At 38.8% G+C, this 25,542-nt stretch overlaps 1 protein-coding gene across 4 annotated transcripts in view; it reads left to right on the top strand.

The window, feature by feature from the left end:
• The window catches only part of LOC140234138 (uncharacterized), a 156,183-nt gene that overhangs the window by 13,583 nt on the left and 117,058 nt on the right, over window positions 1-25,542 (top strand). For 2 of the 4 annotated variants that reach the window (XM_072314213.1, XM_072314212.1), the window contains exon 2: window positions 18,900-18,951. The exons of 1 other annotated variant lie outside the window; for it this stretch is intronic. Coding sequence is in view for 2 of the 3 variants with exons in the window: in XM_072314212.1 (XP_072170313.1) it covers window positions 18,933-18,951 (19 nt within the window). In the remaining variant the exon portion in view is untranslated. Of the gene's footprint in view, window positions 1-18,850; window positions 18,952-25,542 lie in introns of those variants that run through there. One more of the 4 variants, XM_072314211.1, reaches the window with a different exon arrangement.

Raw genomic sequence — 25,542 nt, 5'->3', positions numbered from 1 at the left:
AAAATTCTCGGATCACTACCAAAATTTAATCATAGATCTGATACACCGTACTTGTGTCATTCTCAACCTTTCCTGTAAGTTTCATCCAACTCCATTCTCAACTTTTTGAGTTATTTTGCACACGGACAAACAAACAAAAGGTAAAGAAAACATAACCTCCTCCCTTGGCGGAGGTAATAACTTACAAATGAACCTTGGAAGGAGTTTTGCGCAATTCTTAAAAAGCACAGAGCATTTCAAGTGTGCACAAAAAAGGACCATGAAAATATTGCCTGCCATTAAACGGAGCTCTCTGGCTCCCAAACATGTCAATGACCGGCCGGCCTGTCAGCATGCCCACAGCACGCCGCTTGCCCCCTCTTCTGTTCTGCGCTGTGTGATCCGCTTGAATAGCAGGGATCACGAAGAGGAAAAGGGCTTGTGGTTTACACAAAAACTGACGAAATAGTAGCCAGGGTTTGTGGTGTTTCTTTTTTTTTCCTCTCCATTCCTACAATGCAATAGCTTCAGAACAATATCCCTGTGGGAGCGGAGAAACCAAATATTTTCTTCATCTGCTTTCAAGTACGGGTGTAGGATCAAAATAAAGGAAGGAAAAAAGTGAGAAAAAACTTCCTGTGTCTCAAACACGCACAAATCATTCAAGTTGTTAATGGGCAAAATCCTCACACCTGTAAAATCGTCTTTACACTCCCGTGTGCATGTTTGTATATTTCCCTGCGTACAATTGTACATATCAATGTAAGATTTGAAAGGTATCGCCATACACACTAAATGTGTTTGATTCGTGGGTGTGGGTTTGCATTTAAGAAATGGGGACATGTACAGTTTGTGTATGAACAAAATAATTCTGTTATTTCTACTTCCTGTAGATGTGATGCAAGATTTATAGAGGGGGTGCTTTATCTCTCATGTTTGATTACAGGAGAAGTATGCAAGATTGACAATATGATCAGGAATCTGTTATAGTGTCAAGTACAATCAACTATCTAAAATTGCCCTGTGAAATAAATTATGGAGATGCAAGAACTAGTAGTAGAATTAACTCTATTATGGATACCTTTCGTAAATTGGATGTTTCCATGAAATGTATAAAGTTCTGTAAGATGAAATTTGTATGCGACATGAAACTACAGCTGTAGTACTGGAATATAAAATGAGCATGCATTTTTTCTTGCTTTTATATACAACCATTGATTTCAAGGCAGGTATTACAGGGGCAGTACTGGTATTTTTATTATTGTTATTATTTTTTTGTGTGGTTTTCTTCTTGTTTGCTAGTGATATACAGTGTAGTGAAATTGCTGTTGAAATTAGAACCAATTACAGCTGTACATTCATTTTCAATACTGTAGTGCGTACAGTCAGTATGCTGCCAAAGTCCTCATACATTGTAAACTGTTGTGGCAGAGGGGAGCTTTTTGATATGCTCGCTCACTTGTCATGAATGGCTGCGAAATTCAAAGCATGCAAAGTTCATGTTACACGGGAGAGTGCAAAAAATTACTCATGGAAAGATCTAAGCTTAAAGGCATAATTTACCATTTGCAGATGAAAGCATTAGTGCTTTAACATAGTTCTAAAATGTGAGTTAGGGATAGAAACAACCACTGTCAAAATTTGAATCCGTATAATCGATGTTAAGTGTTGTTAAATACACAAAATGTGAACAATAGTTATAATAAAAATGTTTCCAGACTAAACCGTATACAGTTACGGTTTACTGAGAAAAACCCTGATATCTCCTTATATTTTAGGTTTTATTGCAAATATTTCATATGGTAGGATGTTTTATGATACAACAGACCTACACATATGCATCAAATGTGATATCTTGAAAATTTTTGAAATCACTGCTCCCAAAGGTAAACTGGACCTTTAATTCAGTATTAGCATGGTTAGGATTCTCTTAACATAGCAGGGGTTGCACTTAACTTTTTTTTTAACTAGCCAGACGGACTACTTAGAATCAATTTTGACACTGAAGCAATATTTTGGCTAGCCAGACGGACTAGTAACTTCAGAATTTTATGATTTTTAGCTAGTCCGACGTGATTTTGGGTGGCCAATGGCCAGCGGACCATTGCCAATTTCGAACCCTGCGTGATCAGAAAGCAAGTCACGCCTGTTTCTGTTGTATAAATTTTATGAACCAAAGTAGCAGTATGACGCTACAAGAATGTGAAGGTTTAGGCAAACTGATGGTGGTGGTGAAAGTGCTTTCACTGGATGCCCTCTTGTGTTGCCATGGAAACCTCCTGAGAGCCAAGATGTTGTTTCCAGCTTTGGGGTGGGGGGATGGGGGTGGGGGGATGGGGGTGGGGTATACCTTGATGGGTGTAATTCAGGAGCCATCAGTTTTGACAAGGATTAATGCGGCCATGATTATTTCATGTTTTAAAGAACGTGTTCTCGTGAGGGATGCTTATAAAAGTGATTTACAGATGTGTGATGATAGTGTCAGAAATTACCTCTCAAGAGTTTAAGGAAAACAGTGCTATGGTAGTTTGATATCCTTACTAGTCAATAAAAGAATGTATGATGAGCATACAAAACTGGTTGTCTTTGATGAGATTTTGAACCGATCACCATGCATTGTCCACTTCAGCTTGCGCCTCCCTGCTTGCTTAATATTCTTGGCTGCATTGCGAAAAGAAAACAAATCTTAAATCGATAGCCGGCATCGACACGGAAATATGAATGTATTGATTCTTTTATGAACATCTGGAGTGCAGTGCAAGGTATATTGTAGGCTACGTAAATTGCTTATTCAAATAGACGTGAGTGTCGTGGGAGAAGAAAGCAAGAGCCCGCGAGCCGGATCAATCATGAAGTCGGATCGCGGCTCGCTGACGCGCTGGACAGTCGACCTCGACTGACCTCTTGGGTGTTTGTGGACAACCGTCTGCACAGTAGATCGAAAATGGAGGGGACCCTGGCTCATTTTTGTCTTGGCATGTGTCTTGAGCATTGTAACACTGTTGACTCTGTCACAAAAGATTTGTATTGTGTTGCAACATCTATGATGATAAAAGGATTTTTGCTGCCAAGCTGACTAAGTTGTACACACGTGTGTATCGTCATGGAAACCCCAAGACAATGATGTTAAAAGTAGAAATGCTATAACTCCATTTCCTCTTTTTTAAAGAGCAAAAGATACATCTACATGAGAGTCAGGCTGTAAACTTGGACCTGTATCTCAGTGCTTGTTGGCACATAATAGCAGGTTTGTTTAACATTGATAAGGGATTTTTTTTTTTTCATAGATTTTACTCAGAATAAAGCTAGGGTATTCCCTGAATTTTGATTTTTACGAAACTGATGCTCTTTTGTTGCATGTTGCAACTTTTATTACAAATACAGTACACTGTAGAAGATGATAATAAGGTAGCGCCAGCCCAACAAAGTATTTCAAGGAATGTGTATAAAGAATTCCTCTTTAAAGATTAAGAAAAAAAGAGAAATCATATTTTCCTGTTCCCTCTTCCGCGTAGAAGTATTTATATGAGCAGTGGCACACCTGGTCAGTGGGTTTATTATTGTCGGTCACGTGCTTGCTGAGAATTTCCTGATGATGATAATGATAATGATTTATCATCATCACCATCACATCATTATCACCACCACCGTCACCATCACCACCACCACCACCACCACTGTCACCTTCACCAGCACCACCACTGTCACCTTCACCAGCACTATCAGCATCACTTACCACTATCACCATCACCATCACCATCACCATCACCATCACCATCATCATCACCACCACCACCATTACCATCATCTTCACCATCACTATCGTCACCATTACGATCATCATCACCATCACCATCACCATCAACATCACCACTACCATCACCATCACCACACCATCACCACACCATCACCACCACCATCACCACACCATCACCACCACCATCCCCATTGCCATTGCCATTGTCATAATCATCACCGTCACCATCACCACCACCACCACCACCACCACCATTACCATCATCTTCACCATCACCATAACCACCATCATCATCATCACCATCACCATCACCATCACCATCACCATCACCATCACCATCAACATCACAGTCACCATCACCATCACTATCACCATCACCATCACCACCACCGTCACCATCACCGCCACCACCACCACCATCACCATCATCACCAAATGCTATCACCAGCACTATCACTATCACCATCACCATCACCATCACTATCACCATCACCAATGCCATCACTACCACCACCATTACCATCACCACACCATCACCGCCATCATCATCATCACCATCACCATCGCCATCACCATCGCCATCACCATCGCCATCACCATCACCATCACCATCACCACTACCACCACCACCACCATTACCATCATCATCACCATCACAATCACCATCGCCATCACCAATCACCGTCACCATCACCATCATCACCATTACCATCATCACCATCACCACCACCATCACCACCACCATCACCACCATCACCACCACCATCACCACCATCACCACCACCATCACCACCACCATCACCACCACCATCACCATCACCATCACCACCACCACCTCCATTACCATCATCACCATCACCACCATCACCATCACCGTCACCTTCACCATCACCATCACAATCTTCACCACCGTATCACCATGTCTGATGATGATGGTATAGAATACCATTCATATTATTGTGTACTCAAACCTGTGTGTAAAAAAGTAAATGTCGAAGACATATTCCCTGTTTCAGCAGTTTGATTTTATCATGCACTGAGTCCAGCTTGTGGATCCTATCTGATTCAGCAGAGTTATCTTTACGTTTATTCGTATACACTGTATTTAGTGCCCTGGATTATACAGCACATGTGTTTGTGTACAATGTGCCAAAAAGAAATAAACTTGCTGCGGTGTGCAAGCACAGGAATACAACATTTTAGTTTCAATATGTAGTACGTTGTATGATTAACAGAGAAATGGCTTTTAATAGGAAGTAATACATGAATGGTTTCAATGCATACATGTTTGCTGATCCCTAGATGCAATTTGTGCAACCGTAACCTGATATTGTGACACCACTGACAATGCATACCAAAGTATCATCATGTTTTTTTTTTCTTTTTTTGTGAAAGCAGTGGATGGGAAATTTAAACAAAATGGACAAATGCTTATGGACTGTAATCCACAGATGCATTCCATTACAAGGCACAGGCAATCTAGGCACTAATACACTTTAATACAGTCAGTCAGATTCTGTGAGTGATGCAGTTTTATACAAAGTGTTAATGCCGTATTGCATTGGCTACCATTAGGCCCGACCATGCAGACGGCGCAATATATTATCATGGGCAATGATGGGCGCAGTAATGAAGGGTCAAGAAAAGGTGATCACCCTAGGCCAGACAAAAGCGTGTGAAATGTTCATTGAAACCTGTTTGAAAGGAATGTCCCCCTGCATATGCACTGGTGTGGTTATGGCTCCGTAAGCAATCCCTATTAAAGCCTATCAGCCCCATTGTGCAGCATTCACACGAGACATCGTTTAACAACAAACAATCCGATATTCAGCCTTCTTTATAAGTGCTTGCTACAGTTTGAACATGTCTGTGAAAGTTGGGCTTACAGTGAGATCCTTGTTGATGATTTGCTGATTTGTTTGTTTGTTTTTCTGTCTGCCTGTTTTTTTAGCTGGATTTTTTATTTTTTTTTTAAATGCTTACAAACATTTGTTCAAGTGTTTTATAATGACAGTAGCAGAAAGTATACAATTTAATCGTCCTTCCGTAAGGTATTGAATTTACTTTTACTTCACATTTAAGTTGAATAATTGACAGCTTAAGACCAGTTGTACTCATTCTGTCTGCTGCTTTTAATAATGATGTTAGTGCTGTTTGATGTTCTCTTTTGAATTAAGCATGGGTTAACTATGTATTTTCTGATTTAACATGGCTTTTGTTCCCTTCTTTACTATGGCCCTGCTTGCCCTAATGGGTACTTTACTATAATGAATGAAAGTACTCGTAGTGATGTACCATTCAGTGCCCTACAGTCAAGGTACAATTTGTACAACCTGCGATGTCAGTATTAGAAAAAAAGTATCACAAAGCTCATGACTGTAGTGGGACCTTCAAACGTACATGTATGTCTTGTAATTTACTTTTTACTGATGCCAGGCTGCACTGTAGCTTTAAGTATAGCTGCAAAGAACCATTGCTAGTAGAAAGATTTGTTTGATTTGTTTTGATGATTGAAAATAGACTATAACCAATACATACAGTACATTCACTTGTCACAGATGCTACACATGTACTTTAAAGCCTACCAACCCCATTGTGCAGTACAAATATTTCTTTCCCATTCCATTAAAGTGGTTTGCAGTTTCTTCTGAACCCCCTTGTGAAATTATCTTTAAACAGGTCTCTATTTGCAAAAATATTATGCTCATAAAAGTATGATATACTGTGACATTTTCCTACATGACTACATTTTGTATTGGCGAGAAAATATTGCTGCCTCTTTTTTCTTTCTTTTTTTTCTTTTTTTTTTTGGTACATTGTAATTGCTGGGATAATGTTGTGGTGGAAAAGAAGTTGCAGAAATATCAAAGACCTAAACATTTCTACATAGAACTAATTCCTAAACTGGCAGCACTTTTTAGGAGATTAAAGTCAAAGTTTTTGTTGAAAATTTACATCTAGGAAAATCAGATTTTATGAGACATGAATTTAGTCAGTTTTAACTAAAAAAAAAAAAAAAAAAATCTTTCTCCACTCGTAGTCATAGACACGTATATGCAATAAAGTTAAGTGTTGCCAATTTGATGAGCATATGACAGTTATTCATGTAGTGAAATCACCCCACGCCTTGATGGGGGAGGATAATGGAGATGAGCATTTGATGCCGAGAGTGCTGGTAGGATAAGAACATGGAATGAAATAGTCATGATGGTTTATGTTAATGAGAAGGATTGGAGATACATTTGTACAGTACTTAGCTGAATTGATGCCATTGATGTTTCTGCCAAGTACATTCGTGATAATGATTTAGAGTGGTTTGAAGTCGTAATGTTAATGGTGAATCAGCTTCTTTTGTGGTGTGTTGTATGTGTGTGTGTGAGAGAGAGAGAGAGTAATTAGGTGCTAGAATGGAATGGAGTATGGAATACTTACATCACGTGTCAGCTATAGTTTCAGCGCCAGAGGTAAGATTGACAATAGGAATGCAGAAAAAAAAAAAAGCAGCTGTAATTGTTATTTTTACAGTTCTGTCCCACCCTACATGTATGATGTTTTCAATAGTGAAATTCCTAAATATGTAATGGACTTTAGCGAGGTTTGTTCATGCTGTATACGCACTGTAAATCTGTGCATGACAGGCTGCCTTATATCATGGTTTTATTTTAGCAGCGGAGCCCACACACGATGCTGCCATATCAGCCCCATTTCAGTAAATTATTCCATAACGCCAGGCTGATGCCACTTGGTGGATTGTGGGTAATTGCTGCTCTCTAGACACAATTACAGGCGACTCGCGGTGCTGGCAGCTCAGTCAAGGGCTCTCGAAAGGCGTTGGGATTGCATTACAGCGTGGAGATGAGGTTGGCAGTGGTGGGGAGGATGGAACTGGGACGTATCGGATGATGTCATGGAGAAGAGGTTGATGGTTGATACAAAAACTTGTGCAGCAATGCGCACGACGTGCTTCCGCGGAGGGGAGTACTGATTACAGCGAGAGACACTCGCCCTCGCTGCGTAAGTGTCGCGGGGCATGATTTGCCTCGCTGCTTGAGTGCAGCGTCAAGTGCATTTTGAATCCGCAGCTTGTGCCCGTTTCCGGCGATCATTGCAGACACTAATTGCCCTTAAATTGGGATGAAGACCTGATTTTAGTTGTTGTTATAGCTTGTTTTCCTTGCTCATGAATTTTTTTTTTTCCTTTGGCAGCAATGGCGGCAGAGCTTTCAGAGTCATTCTCATTCCACCCACAAATACTGTATAACCTGAACAATGTATTGTCTTAAACATTTGCAGGTCTGTTCATAATCTTTGGGCAGTGTGAAGCCATCATTTTATTATTATTATTATTATTATTATTATTATTATTGTTATTATTATTATTATTATTATTATTATTATTATTATTATTATTATTATTATCATTATTATCATCATCATCATCATCATCATCATCATCATCATCATCATTATTATCATTATTATTATTATTATTGTTATTATTATTATTATTATTATTTATTTATTTATTTACTTATTTATAAATTTTGGAGTCATTCAGCGAAGCATGTAGGACCTACAAAGATTGTGCGCCTGTGATCATTTTGTCCCAGTGTAGCGTTCTATGTTATGCATTAGGCCAAACAATTGTACAGTATGCAGAAAAAAAGGGACACCATTAAAGTTTAATAAAGGGATTAGGATTTACAGTGTATAGTATGCCATGATGAGACAATCACTTTGTGGTAAGCTTGCCTCTAAGGCTTAAAATTCATCTTGTAATTTAGATAGACACTTGACAGGTGGCATAATTCAACGCACATGACAACGGACAGACAGCCAGCACGTCTGATTGAAATAAATCCACCTGACAACACGCATACACACAGCATCCTCTGTAGCGATGCACTGGCTATTTGTGCGTAATTCTGGGGAAACTTCCTCGCACTTCGCGGCCCAGTTTGCGAAAGTGACCCACAAATGTCAACTTGAGTAAATAATATTACGTACAGGTGGACGATAGTCCTGTATCCTCTACTGAGCTCTGTCATATCATTTGTCAGATGCAAAGTTGGTTCAAGAATTTATACTCTAGATCCTGTCCCCCACTAGATGACTGTATACACTGTAAAAACATCGGTGTTAGATTTAACACCGATCAAGTTTTAATAGAGCACCACACCCACAGGTGTAGAAAATGTATTGTGATGGTGTTGAAAAGTGTTCACTTGGCACTTCGTGGTGTTAATTTGATACTGTATCTGATGATATTTTGACACTGCACTGGTGTTAATTCAGTAATGACACCGCATGGTGTTGATTTGATATTGCTGGTGTTAATGTCAATGGTATAACACCCGTCCAGCTTAAATAGGAGACCACACCAACTGGTGTTACTGTGATGTAAATGTGTTAACACATTTTGTCAAAAATCAAGTACTTTATCGGAAAATTGTTGATCGTCTTGTTGAAGTTCAAAATCAACAAGAAGTGCAGCAACTAAGAAACTATTCAAAAAACAATTCTATATTTTGAAATGACACCCGGAGGTGTTAATCTAACACCATAAATGAACACCGAAAATTTAACACCAACTCGGTGTTTCATATGTAACACCGGACTTTTTGCAGTGTACATTGCAATTTTGTATTAGGTCACTGATTGACTTCAATGGCCATGAAAAAAAAAAAATTAAACCAGTATGATATTCCTTTATCTCAATAGGCTGTATGCACTACAGTTCTAAATAATTTATTACCATAGTAAGAAAAAACAGTTCCTTGAGGTTACATACATGTATCAAGTTCTTAACACTGTTTGCTGCGGAATGTTTAAGGGTAATTCCATGAAGTTGGGGCAGTGTCCATGTAGCATCGTGATATTTGAAAAATACATTTCAGCATAACTCAATATTAATTATGCTATACATTTATCGTTTGTAAGCTTTACATTTGCATTGAGGCCACACATTTTCCTGGAAATTTTGTGCCATTCAGACTCAATTTTGATGAAGTTATTAAACAATATGTAACGGTGTCCTGTAGCATCGTGACGTGTCCATGTAGCATCGTGAAATTTTAACATTTGGTCCTAAGAGACAAATTATGGCAATTAGCTTGACCAAAATTTGATGTAATATGCATATTTACTAGATTAGTCAGATAGCTAAATATCTCATATTTCCTGTACACAGTTTTAATTTTAAAAGAAAATTACAAAATGTATCACGATGCTACGCGGTGTCCTTTTTTGTTACATTTGGTGGACACCGTGTAGCATAGTGACACATTGTGTAATTTTCTTGTAAAAGTAAAACTGTGGAAAACAGAGTTAAGATATTTAGCTATCTGACTAATCTAGTAATTATGCATATTATATCAAATTTTGGTCAAGCTAATTGCATTAATTTGTCTTTTAGGACCAGATTTTAACTATCACGATGCTACAGGACACCGTTACATTTTTAAAAAATAACTTCATCAAAATTGAGTCTGAATGGCACAAAATTTCCAGGAAAATGTATGGTCTCAATACAAATGTAAAGCCTATATGTATAGCATAGTATTGAGTTATGCTAAAATGTAACACTTTGTGCCCCAACTTCACGGAATTACCCTTAAGCATTGTGCAAGGGATACATCATGGTACACATGTACAATTTCACAGGGGCTAGGAAAAAAAAGAAACATATCACAAGCAGGAATATCATGGGTATGTTACGTGTACCTGTAATCAGGAAACGTGATAAGAGTTACTAAACTTTGACTGTTTTCCCAAGTTGTGTCTTGATTTTTATATCAATTGTCATCCAGTATATGACTTATCAAGCAGTACATATGATTTGATATAATAAACTTGACATGGAACAACTACATCTTTGAACGGAATATGAATTTAGACTACACAAACAAACACTAAAAAACAAAAACAAACAAGCAACGGAAACCAACTTTTAGCGGATGATGATAATTTTCATCCATCATCATAGGATAATTCTATGTTAGGGTCTATGGCCCCTCAAACAGTTGTTCTGGCCTATTTTGTGTTCATACATGTAGTACCATCTGTCTATGCATGTATTTTGTAACTAATTTCAAAGTTTTCTTGACAGAATCACTTAGTATTCTTTACGACCGTGCCAAAAATTTACCAAGGTCACTGTGCACCGACACATCCTTCACAGCTAAGGTGATACCATCTGACAAGAAAATATGAATTTATGTCTTCGAACACGGGGAAGATGAGGAAAAGGATATACAGACACAATTGCAAGTGGTCATAATGACTTTATCAGGTGGCTATCAATGGCATTGTATTCAAAGGCTAATAAGTGTACTTGTTTGTTTTTGTTCTGTATAATTTTGTTGTTACTTCATTTTTTTTGTTTCTCTTATTAAGGTTGCCCTACGGTGTATTCATGTGCATAAAACATCACATGCTTTATGTCATGCAGCTATTTTTTTTTTTTTTTGTACCTCTCAGGGTGAATTCTTGAAATAAATTTCATTTTGCCCTTTTCTCCTAGTCCATCAAAGACTTTGCCATTTTCAGCATTCTTGTCTGTATTTCTAATTTGTAGTCATTCATTAGAAATGTTTGTGCGAGAACTTGTGACACATGCAATGCTCTCACATGATCCTCACTAGTTAAGAGTTTTAAAAGATTATTTCCCAAATGCTATTGTTCTTTTTAAAATGGATATCAACAACAACAACAAAATCTGGTTCTCACACAGATATCTGATATGTTCATACATGTAAATAAAACTATTTTAGGCTGCGTAGCCATTTTTTTTTGTTGTTGTTGTTTCAACCTACAGATTAGATAATAAGAAAATTGCAGGGGATGGACCGTGGCCTTTAGAAACTGTTCTGATTGGCCGGCACACCAACCCACTGGGAGTATAGGAGGGCGGAACCTATTCATGTAGCGAGCATGTTTAGAGCAGGGAGGTGAGATCACCTCCCTGTTTAGAGTGAATGCCTAGCCCACGGTCTTCATAAGTATCTGCTCAGTCTGACATGCCCTTTTTGGGTCTTTCCACCCCACCCTCTTTTTTTTTCTTCCATAGGCATCCATTTGCGTGTATGTGAATGCAAATAAAAAGGCAAAGCATAGTTTGAAACATGCACGCAACATGAGTTCATCCAATGGGAAGGCAAAAGAAACACGAAAGGTGCAAACTATTACCAGGGTCTTTCTCTGTTGAAGATGGTACGAGAGGGAGAAAATGGGGGGAAAAAACAAAAACAACAACCAGAAATAATGAATAACACAGATGCCACGAGAACTCCCCAGCTAAATGACGGGGACAAACGTGCCAGTAATGTCACTAAGGATTAAACCAAAAACATTAGATTCTGTCGGGGGGATCGGCGAGAGACCTTGGATCAGACAATCGGCCATCTGGAAAAATCACTCAAAATATCATTTCGACAGAACCCAGTCCAGCATCCCTGCAATTCAGGCAACTAATCGGGCTAAATGGTGCAATCCCGCGGTTGCGGAGAAGATTGCGCGGGTGCGTCAAACCAGTCGCAGACATGTTGCAAAAAGCATAACCAGATCAAGGGGTAGAGGTAAAAAATAAAAAAATGAGCCCAAAACAAAACAAAACAAAATGGGTATTGTGTTTGGGGTTTTGGGTCACGTACTAGAACAACGACTGCATTACCCGACACTTGTCGCATCATGTCAGGTCGCTTGATGGGGATCGGGATGAGAAGTGATGGCTGCCAACTTGACATTTCGGCGGAGGGAGCAGCGTTGCCCCCTTCAAACCTCACCGCTCAATTTTGTGACTCACATTTGTTTTATTTTGGTGAAGGACGGTTACCGAAGCAGTGTGAGGCCCCCTATCATGAATAAACCAGTGAGCAAAACTTTGTTTGGCACCCCAAAAAAAGTTAACAATATTAAAATGTGAGACAACCAAACAAAAAACATAGCAATTTCCACTTCCTCAACTCATGATATATGATACGTGAACTTTTTACTTCACTGTTAATAAAGTGGATTTATTCTATCTTTATGTTTTCATTTTCTAAAGAACACTTAAACTAATTTTTTTTTTTAATTTGTCCATGTTGTTATTCATTTTTCAAGATTTGGACATTGAAATATCTTTTGATGTAATAAAAAAAAAAAAGGAAAAATTCCTTGTAGACATAAAGTAATGTTGACTGGTTTTGGGTTTTTCTTGTGTGTGTGAAGGGCCCATATGTATGTCAATAGTTTACCATCTTCAATAGATTTCTTTTGATTGCATTATGATAAATGCTGTCGTGGGCATTGATTCACGGGCCTGTCCACACTTCAAAATTACAGTCACTCAGTTGATTTGAAACACAGGATTGATGAAGCTGTGTGACAGTGATGAAGGAAGATGCAGATTATAGCATTATATTAAATGGGTTAGTCAAATACCGGTTTAATAGTGACTGGCTAAACACAGTCATGTGATGGAGGAACATTGGTTATGTTCGCCCATGGGAGAAAATTTTTGTAATGTTCTCCCATGGGCGAACATTTTCATGCAACAAATGGCAAACGATTGAACGATCATCATTATTTTTCATGCAATCGATAGGATAAATTTGCCTATTCCATACAATGTGAAAAAGCAGATTTGACTAACCCGCATAATATAACAGATGATGACTTTTGTTGTCGGGAACATGTGTGCTTTATTCATGAATTGATGTAATTGTTACTTTAAGTATGTTTCTTCTTGACTTGTCTCTTTTTTTTTTTTTTTGTCAAAAGCACACCTCTGCCAGAAGGTTTCTCAAGCAACATCTGGCTATAATGACTCACAAGATATAAAACTTATTCACCAGTGAATGCTAATTATAATGTACAACAGAGACAAATAATAGTCACATTGGAGGTTATCCACAAATGAAAATATATGCCTGTATGCCGACCATGTGGTGTAAGCATGGTATTAAGTACGAGAAAGTATTAAAGCATTCTCATGTTGGGGAATATATTATGCTTTTAATACCCACACACCACAAGTCTAGGGCGTCCAGATCATACTGTTCAGATACAGGTGTAGTGAAATCAAGGAGGTTTGAGAAATGGAGTCACAACAGTCTTATTCGCTTTGATCCCATGCTTGAAGCCGCCACTCAAAAATATTTGAAGTCTGTGTCAAACTGGATCTGCCGCTCAGGTGCGAAAACAATTGACTCGTGTCTCATTGCATAATCACCAGCCACTTTCCAAGGAAGATATGTCTTTGTGATGGTAATTACTTTTCGCTATCCCTACTTGCGGTAGACAATGGTAAAGGCACGGGGGTGCGTGAATAGAAATTGCTCAAATATTGCTGAAATAGATATCAAAATTACTCGACTGTACGTGTCTGTATGCTAATCTGACATATTAATTTATAAAGAACTATACTTGAAGATGATACCATATTAGTTTCATTTTGCGGAAATAAGAAGAAAAGTGATAAAACCGGCTTTCCATGAGGGTAAAATTTCAAACACTTTCACAAAATACAGCTCAGATTTACACTTTTGCACATATTTTCGAACGGAATTGACTTTTGTTTTATATGCTTTATCATTAGGTGAAATTTCATTGCATTTGATATATAAACGATATACCCGATATTAAGTTAAGGTTAAAAAGGAATTTTCAGATTGCTCAGAAAAATGCAGCTTCAAGCATTGAACGTCAAAGGCACAAATGCACCTGTTGTATTCTTTTGTCCATCCATAGAAAACTGACAGCTGATTGAATAATTATAGTCAGTTGTAACTCCATCTCCTTGGTGAAATGTAGAGACGTGTATATTTCATGTCTAATACCCATGATGTAATAATACAATGCACTTGCATCCTTGTCCACTGGTGTGACTGGGAAGGAGTTATTTTTTCATTCTTAAAGGTACAAAATGTAAATAATGCCTTTAAAGGCACATGGTCCCGGTGGTTTAGTCAAATGCATACGCAGGCGCACGGCGCAAGTTTCCTATAGAGACCTACGCTATTGACTCCTCTTTAGCGCTTATGCTGTGGCCCACTTCCCTGAGTCCGAAGAAGTCCGATTCACTGTAGTCAGTGGTCCGATCACAGTTCGGCTCATGATTCGGCTGAGGGGGATTACAGTCTTAGCAAACTTCTTTTGTGATGTCATAATAACAAGCACATTATATGCACGCACCCTGGCATTACCACAGACTGCACGATGCGCAGAGAAGACAGCGAAGGCAACGTTACTTATCAACACCTACGCACTTTACTCTTGATGACAGCTCAACTTCGGTAATCTTTGTATCAATGCTAACGGTGATCGGCAGTATCATCAACAGTGCCCTCTACACTACCGGGACTATGCACCTTTAACCTGACCTTTTTTCTTTTTTTCTTTTTTTTTCAATAGATGCTTAGTTTGACAGCAGGGGAAAAATCTGCTGCATCTATGACAATTATTGTTTGATATTAATTTATTTCTTCAATCCCTTACACCCCTATCTGCCCTTAGCTGCCCCTGTTGGAAATCATTGAACTGTCCTTGGTCGCCTGTGTGCGTGGGTGTGAGTGTGATGTGTTAAAATATGTGTGTTTCAAAATGAGTGTGTTTCTTTTTGTTTCTTTTTTTTTATTATCAAAGTACCTGTGCTGTACATGCACCACTCAACTGGGCAATTAAATATCCATTTCACGTGCAATATCATATGAATGCCTATTAAAGCCTGACAAAATTGTGTGAATTTTGCTACCTCCATTTCAATATTTTAATAGGAGTGTGTCAACATTGTGAGAAACCTCGACATGCTTAAGGTTGAGCAGTGTTCGGTCATGAGTTACACTTTGGTATTCTGAGTGTAAAGCAAGAGTGCCTTCAAGTGCCTGTATCATCTGAAATCTAGTGGCACTAAAGATTGAAATGGCTTACATTTGGAACAGTCATTATAATGTTTGGAACATTGCAGTGAAACTTTCCAGACCTTTTTTTTTTTTTTTCATTTTTTTTCTTGATTTTCTTTTAAACGATTAGTGATTCACTCTGTGCCTGTTGGTTGGTTGGTTGTTTTGACTATGTTACATTTTTTAGTTCTCCAGAAGTATACATGTGCTATTAAGTGAAGATAAAGCTGGTTCAGATGTGAGTGTGTTAGTTATTGTTTACTTGTGGTCACACTTTAAAACCACAACTGAACCTCTGTTGTCATAGTGGATATATGACCTCTAGCTTGGCATTACATGTATGCTGCCATCTACAGACAGGAATGAAAACAGAAAGCAAAGGTTGAGGTGTGAAGTTTGACAGGTGAATATATGGCAAAGCTTCAATATGGGTACCATTTTCATATGATACTGTAGTCCAGTAGGTTGGGTAAGATGTGGAAGAGCTTTTACCCAGTGGCCCATGGCTGCAGAAAAGTTTGATAGGGCAAGACAATTTTGAAAAAGGGATGGTATAGTATTGGTAGAGATGAGGATTGGGCTTTTAATTTAACTTTTTGCAAGACACCAAGAAACCACATATGAAATAGTACAGAGCATACCATTCTATTTCTAAGAGGAATTTGAAGTTCATTTGATGAAAATTGGTTTTGGAATGGCTGAGACATCAAAAAACAAAGCAAAACAAAGCGATTGTAATAAAAGGTGGGTCCCACCTTTTATTAGGATTGCTCTGTTTCGGATATCTCAGCCATTTTAAAACCAATTTTCATCAAATAAACATTGAATTTCTCTTGGAATTACAGCTGTACATGCTCTTTTATATTTCATAAGAGTTGTCTCATTATCTCACCAAAAATATGTTAGAAACCTGAAGTCTGGTCTCAACCAAAAGTATACGATCCCTTAAGTAGCCATTTGGCTGCTGTAATATCATTGTGTAACCATACATCTTATGAACATGAGATGGAGCAACACAATGCCATATAAACCCCTGGAGGTAACCCCAAGTTACAACGTGCCAAATCATGTGTATGTACATGGTCAAGCTCTAATTGTGAGAGTGTTTGTAAAGACTACATGTATGATGGTGAATGTAAGGCTTGGAATGGTGTAGTCAGGGAATAATGCAATTCAGTTCTGGTCTTTAATATGTGATCATAGAGCATTCAAACAAGTTTTTGAAAGTCTTACAAGCCTTTTCTGGTTTGTTTTCTTCTGATTGCTGCTATCAGGCCACAAGATATCAAATATCATATTTGATGGCAATGAATGGGATACCAGGGAATATTGCAAGAGTTAGGGCCAATATCGCAAAAATCGATGATGAGAGCAATATTGGCCCTAACGAGTGCAATATTCCCTGGTATTCCATTAAAAGCTATCCAAGATAATCCTTAGATCTATATCAAATCATTAGCTGGAGAAGGCATGAACTGTAAAAAGTACCATACTTCTAGACACTAAAGTCGCCTCTGCACTGAGAAATGCGCAACTCACACTTGTACTTGTGTACGTTATGTACAGCTGTAGCAATATATTTTCACGCTTGTGAATGAAACAAGAGTTTGCACACAAGTACAGGAGCAAGCGTTAGCGTACTCAGCAAGTGCTCGCGCAACAGATGAGAGAAAATATGATATATTATATACCTCATATATAGAATCCTCTCATCTGATTGGTTAAAAGCGGAGTCATGAAAATAGATGTGCCCCATTTTTGATTTACTGTGCCCGGCACCGGGGCACAGTAAATCAACTGTGCCCTGTAAATAGGTTTGGAGACAGTCGCGACCCTGTACACATAGGTCGCACCGGGGCACAGTAAATCAACTGTGCCCTGTAAATAGGTTTGGAGACAGTCGCGACCCTGTACACATAGGTCGCTCATATGTACGCACCAATGATACGACCGCCGCGCATTCGATCAGCGTGCTGTAAAAGAGACTAGCGGTCACTGTGCCCTGTAAATACGTTTGGAGACGGTCGCAACCCATTTGTCGCAACCCCGTACACTGTACACATAATTATACAGTAGATGATCACTCATGTATGCACCAATGATACGACCGCTGTGCTGTCGATCAGCATTGGCTACGAGTGCTGTAAAAGAGACTAGATTCTAGAATCTATATTTTCGGTATCTATATTTCGGATTCTATATTTTCGGTTTATGAAACAAATAATGACTGCTTGATATTCGGGGCACAGTTAAAATTATGTAGGCCCTCGGTGATGTGAAAACCATAACCATGCCCTCAGCTTCGCTTCGGGCATAGTTACGGTTTTCACATCACCTTGGGCCCATAATTTTAACTGTGCCCCTCATAGCAGTCATTATTTGTATATTATATACCTCATTTCTAGAATCCTCTCATCTGATTGGTTAAAAGGGGAGTCATGAAAATAACTGTGCCCTATTTTTGAGTTACTGTGACCGGGGCCCGGGCACAGTTAATAAATAGGTTTTACAGACAGTCTCGACCCCGTACACGTAGATCGCTCATATGTACGCACCAATGATACGACCGCCGCGCATTCAATCAGCGTGCTGTAAAAGAGACTAGCGGACTGGTTTGGAGACAATCGCAACCCCGTAGTGCACGTAACGTACACTGTACACATCACTGTACGCACCAGTGATACGACCGCTGCGCTGTCGATCAGCATTGATTACGAGTGCTGTAAAAGAGACTAGAATCTATATTTTCGGTATCTATTTTTCGGAATCTATATTTTCGGTATATAAAACAAATAATAACTGCTTGACATTCGGGTCACAGTTAAAATTATGGGCCCTCGGTGATGTGAAAACCGTAACCATGCCCTCAGCTTCGCTTCGGGCATAGTTACGGTTTTTTCACATCACCTTGGGCCCATAATTTTAACTGTGCCCTCGTAAGCAGTCATTATTTGTATACTATTGCATGGCCACTAACAATGATAGTCTATGGGGAATTAATACATTGGCCTATAGATGCGTTCGTTCAATACGCTCTCATATTGCCCGGTGAAAATCAAGCGGATGAGAATATGCTTCTTTAGTGTGCCACTGTAAATGTAAATTAAGATGATAATGAAATTTATTGTGCTCAAGTGATGATGATGATGATGATGATGATGATGATGATGACGATGATGATGAGAATGAGGAGGAGGAGGAAGAGCAGTTACGTGATTACATGGATGTGATGCATGACGTTAACTCCTATATCTTTTGCTTTCTCTTTATTCTGACTCCAGGTCCAAGTCCCTACCTGGCTTGCCCCCCCAGTCATGGGCAAAGAACCCCTGTGTAAGTATGCCTTTTTATCCTCTGCGTTGCAGCTAGGAGGTGCTGTCCTATTAAATGATAATGTTATCGATCTGTTTGGTGCAAATAATGCTACATGAAGCTAAACATCACAGACTTGTTCCCGTGCATTCAATATTGGTATACTGTAAAACAAGGAATGTTCACATGCATTTTAATTTTGTGAGTTTCGCGAGTGCCAAGATTTGTGAAATTAAAATGCACACAAAGTTCTTGTCTACACTATATGCACTGAATGCCACTGGCAATTCGCGAAAATTTCATGCTGTGAAAAAGACCGTTGGCTCCAATTCGTGAACATTTCATGCCACAAATATATCAGGTTTTACAGTAATATGCCGTAAATGTTATGGTCACAACTCAGAACAGCGACCAGGATTTGCAGCCTGCCTGGTCGCCGTTGGAATTTAGGCATCGCCCAATGATTTTTGGAGAAGTTCAATGGGCTATCAAGCTCTAGGTACACCAGAGTGATGCCCTGTTGATTTTCTGTTGGTCGCCGGTTCATTTTACAACTGTAGATAAAAACTTTAAAAAATTGGGGGATCTTCTCCACACGACATCTGGGCAGTGTCTGAAAGATGACCCATGGATAACCAGACAATCTCCCACTAGCCACCCGCCGATTTTCAAGAAATTGCCCGGCATCTGGCTGGTGATAGGGGGTGGGGGGATTTGCGATGTTTTGTAGGCGTACTGGCCCCGGGCAAGCCCCCGATCTCCGCCAGAAATTTCTCACAAATGACTTGGGTATATAATGTGACTGTCACCTGGCCATCAAAAACACTTTTACTCTGCATCTAAGAGGTCAAAAAGTCTATGATGCTGATGGAACGACCTCAACGACTACAACAGCAAGATGTTCAAGCCCAGCACTTTGCTCAGCTGAGGGAGAGAGTGGCATACTCCATTACCATTTCAGTCTTGCTTGACGGGGACCTCTAGATCAGTTCAGTGGCTAGGCGGTCACCACCTGGGCATGGAGCGTATTTTTGGTGGAGGGTGAAAAGTGGGCAGGCGGTGCTGAAATCTTAAGTTCCACTGTAAGACTTCAGTAGTGTCTAAGCGATGCTGTAGAAAAAAGTGGTGACTGGGTGCCGGCGGTTGGTGCCCAACCAAAATGAGCTAAATAACTCACCGCCCTGCCACCGATCAGGCTGATTTTGGGAGTTGTGACCATACAATGAGGCTTTAACATTTGGTGTGTCCAGATATAGAAAATAGCTGTCGCAACTGGAAAAAAAAATGACCTCATTTGACCTAAATGCATTAGCCTATTGCAAGGTAGATTCTTGGCGCCCTCTTGTGGTGGAATGCGGTTAATTCTAACATTAATCATTTTGTGTCTTCAGTTCATTAGAAAAGCAATGCACAATGGATTCTCTTAAAAGTGAGGTCCATTGATACACTTGAAGTTTTCATTTCAAATTGTGTCCTGCAAATCACCAGTTTATCTAAATTGCAGGATTCACAAACCTTATTTAATTTTCGGATTAACGAACCTCATTTCTTTTTTTAATTTACAGACCTTATTTCACTTTCAGATGAACAAACTTTCTGAACAACAAAGTCCAATTTGTTTTCAGATTAACAAACCTTTAGAATAATGAACCTTTGAAGTAGCAAACCCTATTTCAATTGTGAATCAACGAAACCTTCAGAATAACTTACCTTATTTCATTTTTTTTTTTTTTTTTGATTTGCGAGCACTTTTTCATCTTCTGAGTAACAAACCTATTAAGTATAGGGAGTTTGTGTGTTTCAGAATTACTGTACGAACCTTCAGATTAACAAATCTTATTTCATTTTCAGATTAACGAACATCACCCGTTCTTAATATGCAGTAATGAAAAGCATAGGGCACATTGATAACCTGTGATAAAAACAACAACAAACATTACAAAGAACTGATAAAAAAAAATGAATTGTAGGAAGAATACCAAATGATATAGAAGTGACATCACAGTTTCATAAACACACACACACCCACAAAAAGACAGCTCATGAATATTGGGACCAAGTTCTGATTCAATCACTGGGCTGAATTGCATACCTGTAATATTTGCAGCTGCTGCTGTTTTAACGATGACGCAAACATTCAAACACCTGTATCAATGATAAAGATTGACAATGACTGTTTTTGAGGTTGATGGCTGTGTCTCATGTCTGATGATATCTTTGAGTCCCGTAGCATAAAATGTGTAGCATCAGTGGTTACGTTCTTAAACTGAAAGATCAGCTCAAAGTTTCAATCTTCAATCATTTAGCCCGTAGTTTTGTAGCCCCTTGTAGATACACTCGAAAGTTAGCAATCTAGATTGGTTGATGATTAGAACCACAAGACACCATGGGGTTTACGCTCTATCCTTGAGCTACCGGGGTCCCCACGTTTCATTCATGGTCGTGTGAACATGAAATCAACGAACTCAAAAATTAAAGTGACCTCTCTGTGAACCCTATTCCCCCTCAGCTTCTGGGTCAACCTCCAGTGTGTGTTGTGCATTATTTTATTGTACATAGTAATTATCGGTTTCATCACAGTGCTGTGTGTATTTATTTCTTCTGGTTCTGTGGTTTAATCATCGAGTGGGACTCTTGCTTGAAAATTCAAACTTTAAGATTAGGGTTGTCATGTGGATGCTTGTTGTAGTTTAAGACTACAATGTAATCATCAAAGTTTGAAACTTTGAAGATTACAAACTCATGTGAACATAACTAGTATGCTCTCTCTAAAAAAAGCAGGTGTGACATAATTTATCACATGGGCAAAATTTTGCTCTAAGGAGTTATGACTTCTAATTGTTGACTACCCTGAATCAGAGACTAACCACAAGTTTTCTGCGCAATGTCTCCCCCACTCCCACTGTCTTGACTGATCCCAGCATCAAGCCATTCGGATGCTTACTTGTCTTGACATAAATGGGGTATGACATCGTTTTGTGCGCACGTAGAAACCATACAAACATTGCGGTTGTTTTGGCGCATATTTCCAGCGTGTTTCATGTGAACCATGTTGTAGGTTGTACACTAGATGATGTGTACCTGACCTACATCTGTACTTGCAGATGTTTCTAGGCCAGCTGCCATGCATGTTATCTTATTTTTGTTTATTTTGTAGTTTAAACTTATGTGTTTGACTGCTCATATATTGAAAGTAGAACCCATCTGTGATAATTGATGCAGTACATTCAATCTAATAATAAACATAATGAATAATATGCATTTCAAAATATGTGTGACATTAATTGTTCCAAATAATGTGCTTACTCAGTAAATCAAACTTTTTTTTTTCAGACAGGTCTTTCATAATATTCATTTATTATTATTTTTTTTTATTTTAATTTTGTGTGTGCAAATAAGCTAAGAAAGGGAACTACCGGTACTAGAAAGTGAATCATTTCACTTCAGAGTTTTAAAGCAGTTAAAGGTACGATTTGATGTGCTCATATCAAAATGATTTAGCATTTTTAAATTTAATTTTGTTAATGTTTAAGATTACAGCAAACTATTATACTCTTTAAAAACTAGTCTATGCTGGCAAGAAATGGTAAAAGAGGAAACAAAACCAAAGAAAACAAAAATAGAAAGTAGGAACTTCAGAGGAAAAACAAATAAATTGTGTCAGACTACAATGCTGTTTAGTAATCACTTGATTCACAGCCTTGCAATGCCCAGTCCTGGGCGTACAAGGCAGGGGGCAGAGCCCCAGAGAGGTGGGGGCTCGGTCTGTCCCTCAGGCAGCCTTCCATGGGTATAGGACTGGATCAGCTGCTACCTGCTCACCCCAAGGCTAAGCCAGCAAGGGGGTGACACCACTATCTCCCTCAATGTTTCTCCTGATCGTCAGCTGTAGAGGGTAGATCTAGACAATATAGATTTCTGAAGGACCATTCCCTCCAAGAGCAGATGATCTGAAAGTTATAAAGACATATCGCAACAGTTCGGCCAATAGTTGCATGACAGTTTCGCCAAAAGCCACGTGGTTAAGTTCTTTTTTTTTGTTGTTGACAATATTGTCAGAACAGGTGAAGCATCATAGATATGTAGTGTCTTGCTACCTCCATATAAGTACAGTTGTTAATATTCCAAGAGAACAACCCATTTTTTAAAATAAAAAACAAGATGATGAAATAAAGGACATTTAAAAAAGAAACACATTCCCTTTCAAATATCAGCCAAGAAGAAGGAAACATACATTGTACAACAAACTGAGTGTTAAAGGGTTGTGCTGGTACATTTTGTACACCGTACCATTGGAATTTAGCCAAAGAAATGCAAGGATATAGAAATTATGTAGAAAAAGAAGCATTTAAGTTCTTGAGTTTTTGTTGTTGTTGGTTTGTTGGTTTGTTTGTTTTTTTTTTGTAGGGGGGATCAATTAGTAAGTGGGATTTTGAGTCTCTTGGTCGTGGTCCACACTTGTCTCAAGGCAAGCATCATGCAGATCCGATATGTGCAGCGGAAGGGAGGGGATTTTTGGTAGAAGTTTGTTTGTTTCATTTTCCATGTGAGAAGATGGCTGGAAAAGCCCATATTTCCAGTTGTACGAGCTGGTCTTCCATGGGGTCCAGTTGGATTGAGGCAGGATCACTTCACCGGGTTAAACACCCTGCTCTTAATGGTGAATGAATGAAGGGGGATCTTTTTTATGTGAATGAATTGTAACTCTCTCACACACGGGACCTCTGCCTTATGTCCTATCTGAGGGACAGAGTGTTTTACCGCTTCTTGAAGAGGATGGTATAATTACACACAACATTGCTCAGTAATACTCGGGAATCAAACTCACATCCTCCTCATTGAGCCAACTCGCCATCCTAGTTAGAATAATTCATTAGTCAAACCACAGAGAAGTCAGTAATCATAGTGCTTTGTAAGAATAATGTCATCAGCAGCAATAGCCCTCCCCCCCCCCCCCCCCCGCATCAGAAACAAAATATTATTTGTCATTTAGAGGAAACAAACAGAAAGACCAAAATAATGTTTGCTCCCAATACATTGACTGAGGAGGAAAACATCCTCCAATATGTGATTAGATTTCTGTTGAAAATAATATCATGCTTCATTTGCCTGAAAACACAAGGATTGAAATGCTGAGAAGATATGTTGAAATCACGCTGTGGATCAATTTTTGTGACAGGTATTCTTTCACGGATTTTCATCTTAGCCTATTAATGTGCCAATTTCAAAGGCCCATGAGAACTGTTTGATAGAGAACCACCGTCTTGAAAAGCTCAACAGGCAAAAAATAAATGAAATGGCTAAATTCTTCCTTTTTTTGTTTATTTTTTTCTTCATTCTTGATGCCATTATAGATAGCTTGTTAGGATCTAATTCTGGCATTGACTGTCATTGGAAGTGTAGAAGAGAGTTGAATTTTCTGAAGATTACAAATCCTAAGAAATTATTTTCCAAGACTCACTTTGTTGGAGTTATGTTTGTGTTTTGATGTAATACTCTAATGTGCTAAAATGTAGATTCAAATTCAAATGTTACAATTAAGTCAAAGATTAGCAGGTGGAATAAAACTGGGCTTACACCTTTAAAGCACATGGTCTCTCTTTTTTTATGAGATGCGAACAATAGAGCAGAGATCTCGACACTCACTGGTTGCCAGGAAATGCCAATGAAGCAAGTCTAATGAAGAATGGAATCAAAAAGCAAAAGCAGAACAAGAAACAAAACCAAACTGGGGAGATAGAATGATGGCAGGTCCAAGAACAGCTCCTGGGTCTGGCCCCAACTTGGAACCAGTGCCGACAGAGTGTTTGGGGTGGGTGTGATGCTCCATCCCCATAGGCACACACGCTATCTCCCGGCGGCATGCACTGAGGGCTGCATCGAGTTCGATCTGTGCCAGCGAGTGGTGATTAGATAACTGAGTTATCCAGACTCAAGGAGAGCTTGAAGGGCCCATCAGGGTGCCAAACTTGTCTGGAGAAAGAAGAAAGTTTTTTTTTTTTTTTCTCTCTCTCATTTTCTTTTTTTTTGAAAAAAAAAGAAACCTTGTCTCTCATTTGTGTTTAAATAATTCAAGACTTTGTATCTTCCAATGTGCTCATGCAACACATGCCTAAATGCTCATACAGGGATTCTGCATATTACGTCTTAAAAAACACTTACATTTAGATGTATTGTGCATGTAGCACAATACAGCTTAAGTTCAAACATCGAGACAGGCATACTTAACCCGTTGAGGATGGTTTGATTTTGCTACAACACATATTTCCCATAGACACCTGCCTGAGTATACTCAGGACTCATCCTCAATGGCCCGAATTCACGAAGGTGGTAAAAATGAAACCATGGTTTAAACCATGGAGCGCCAAGTGTCGCATGGAATATTTTGTTACGAAATCAGTCATTTAGTCGATGAAATGATTATTTTATAACAAAATTACAACATTTTGTACATGATGAATGAACATTAATGAAAAGTTCGTCCACGAAATCATAATTTCGTTAACAAAACGGTCATTTTGTAGACGAAATGACTAATTTCGTAACGAAATATTCCGTGAGACACTTGGCGCTTCATGGTTTTTGTCCATGGTTTAAACCATGGTTTCATTT

This window comes from Diadema setosum, chromosome 10 (genome assembly GCF_964275005.1).
Source record: "Diadema setosum chromosome 10, eeDiaSeto1, whole genome shotgun sequence".
NCBI lineage: Eukaryota > Metazoa > Echinodermata > Echinoidea > Diadematoida > Diadematidae > Diadema > Diadema setosum.
Note: the sequence above shows the minus strand (reverse complement) of the source record. Positions and strands in the feature narration are given on the sequence as shown.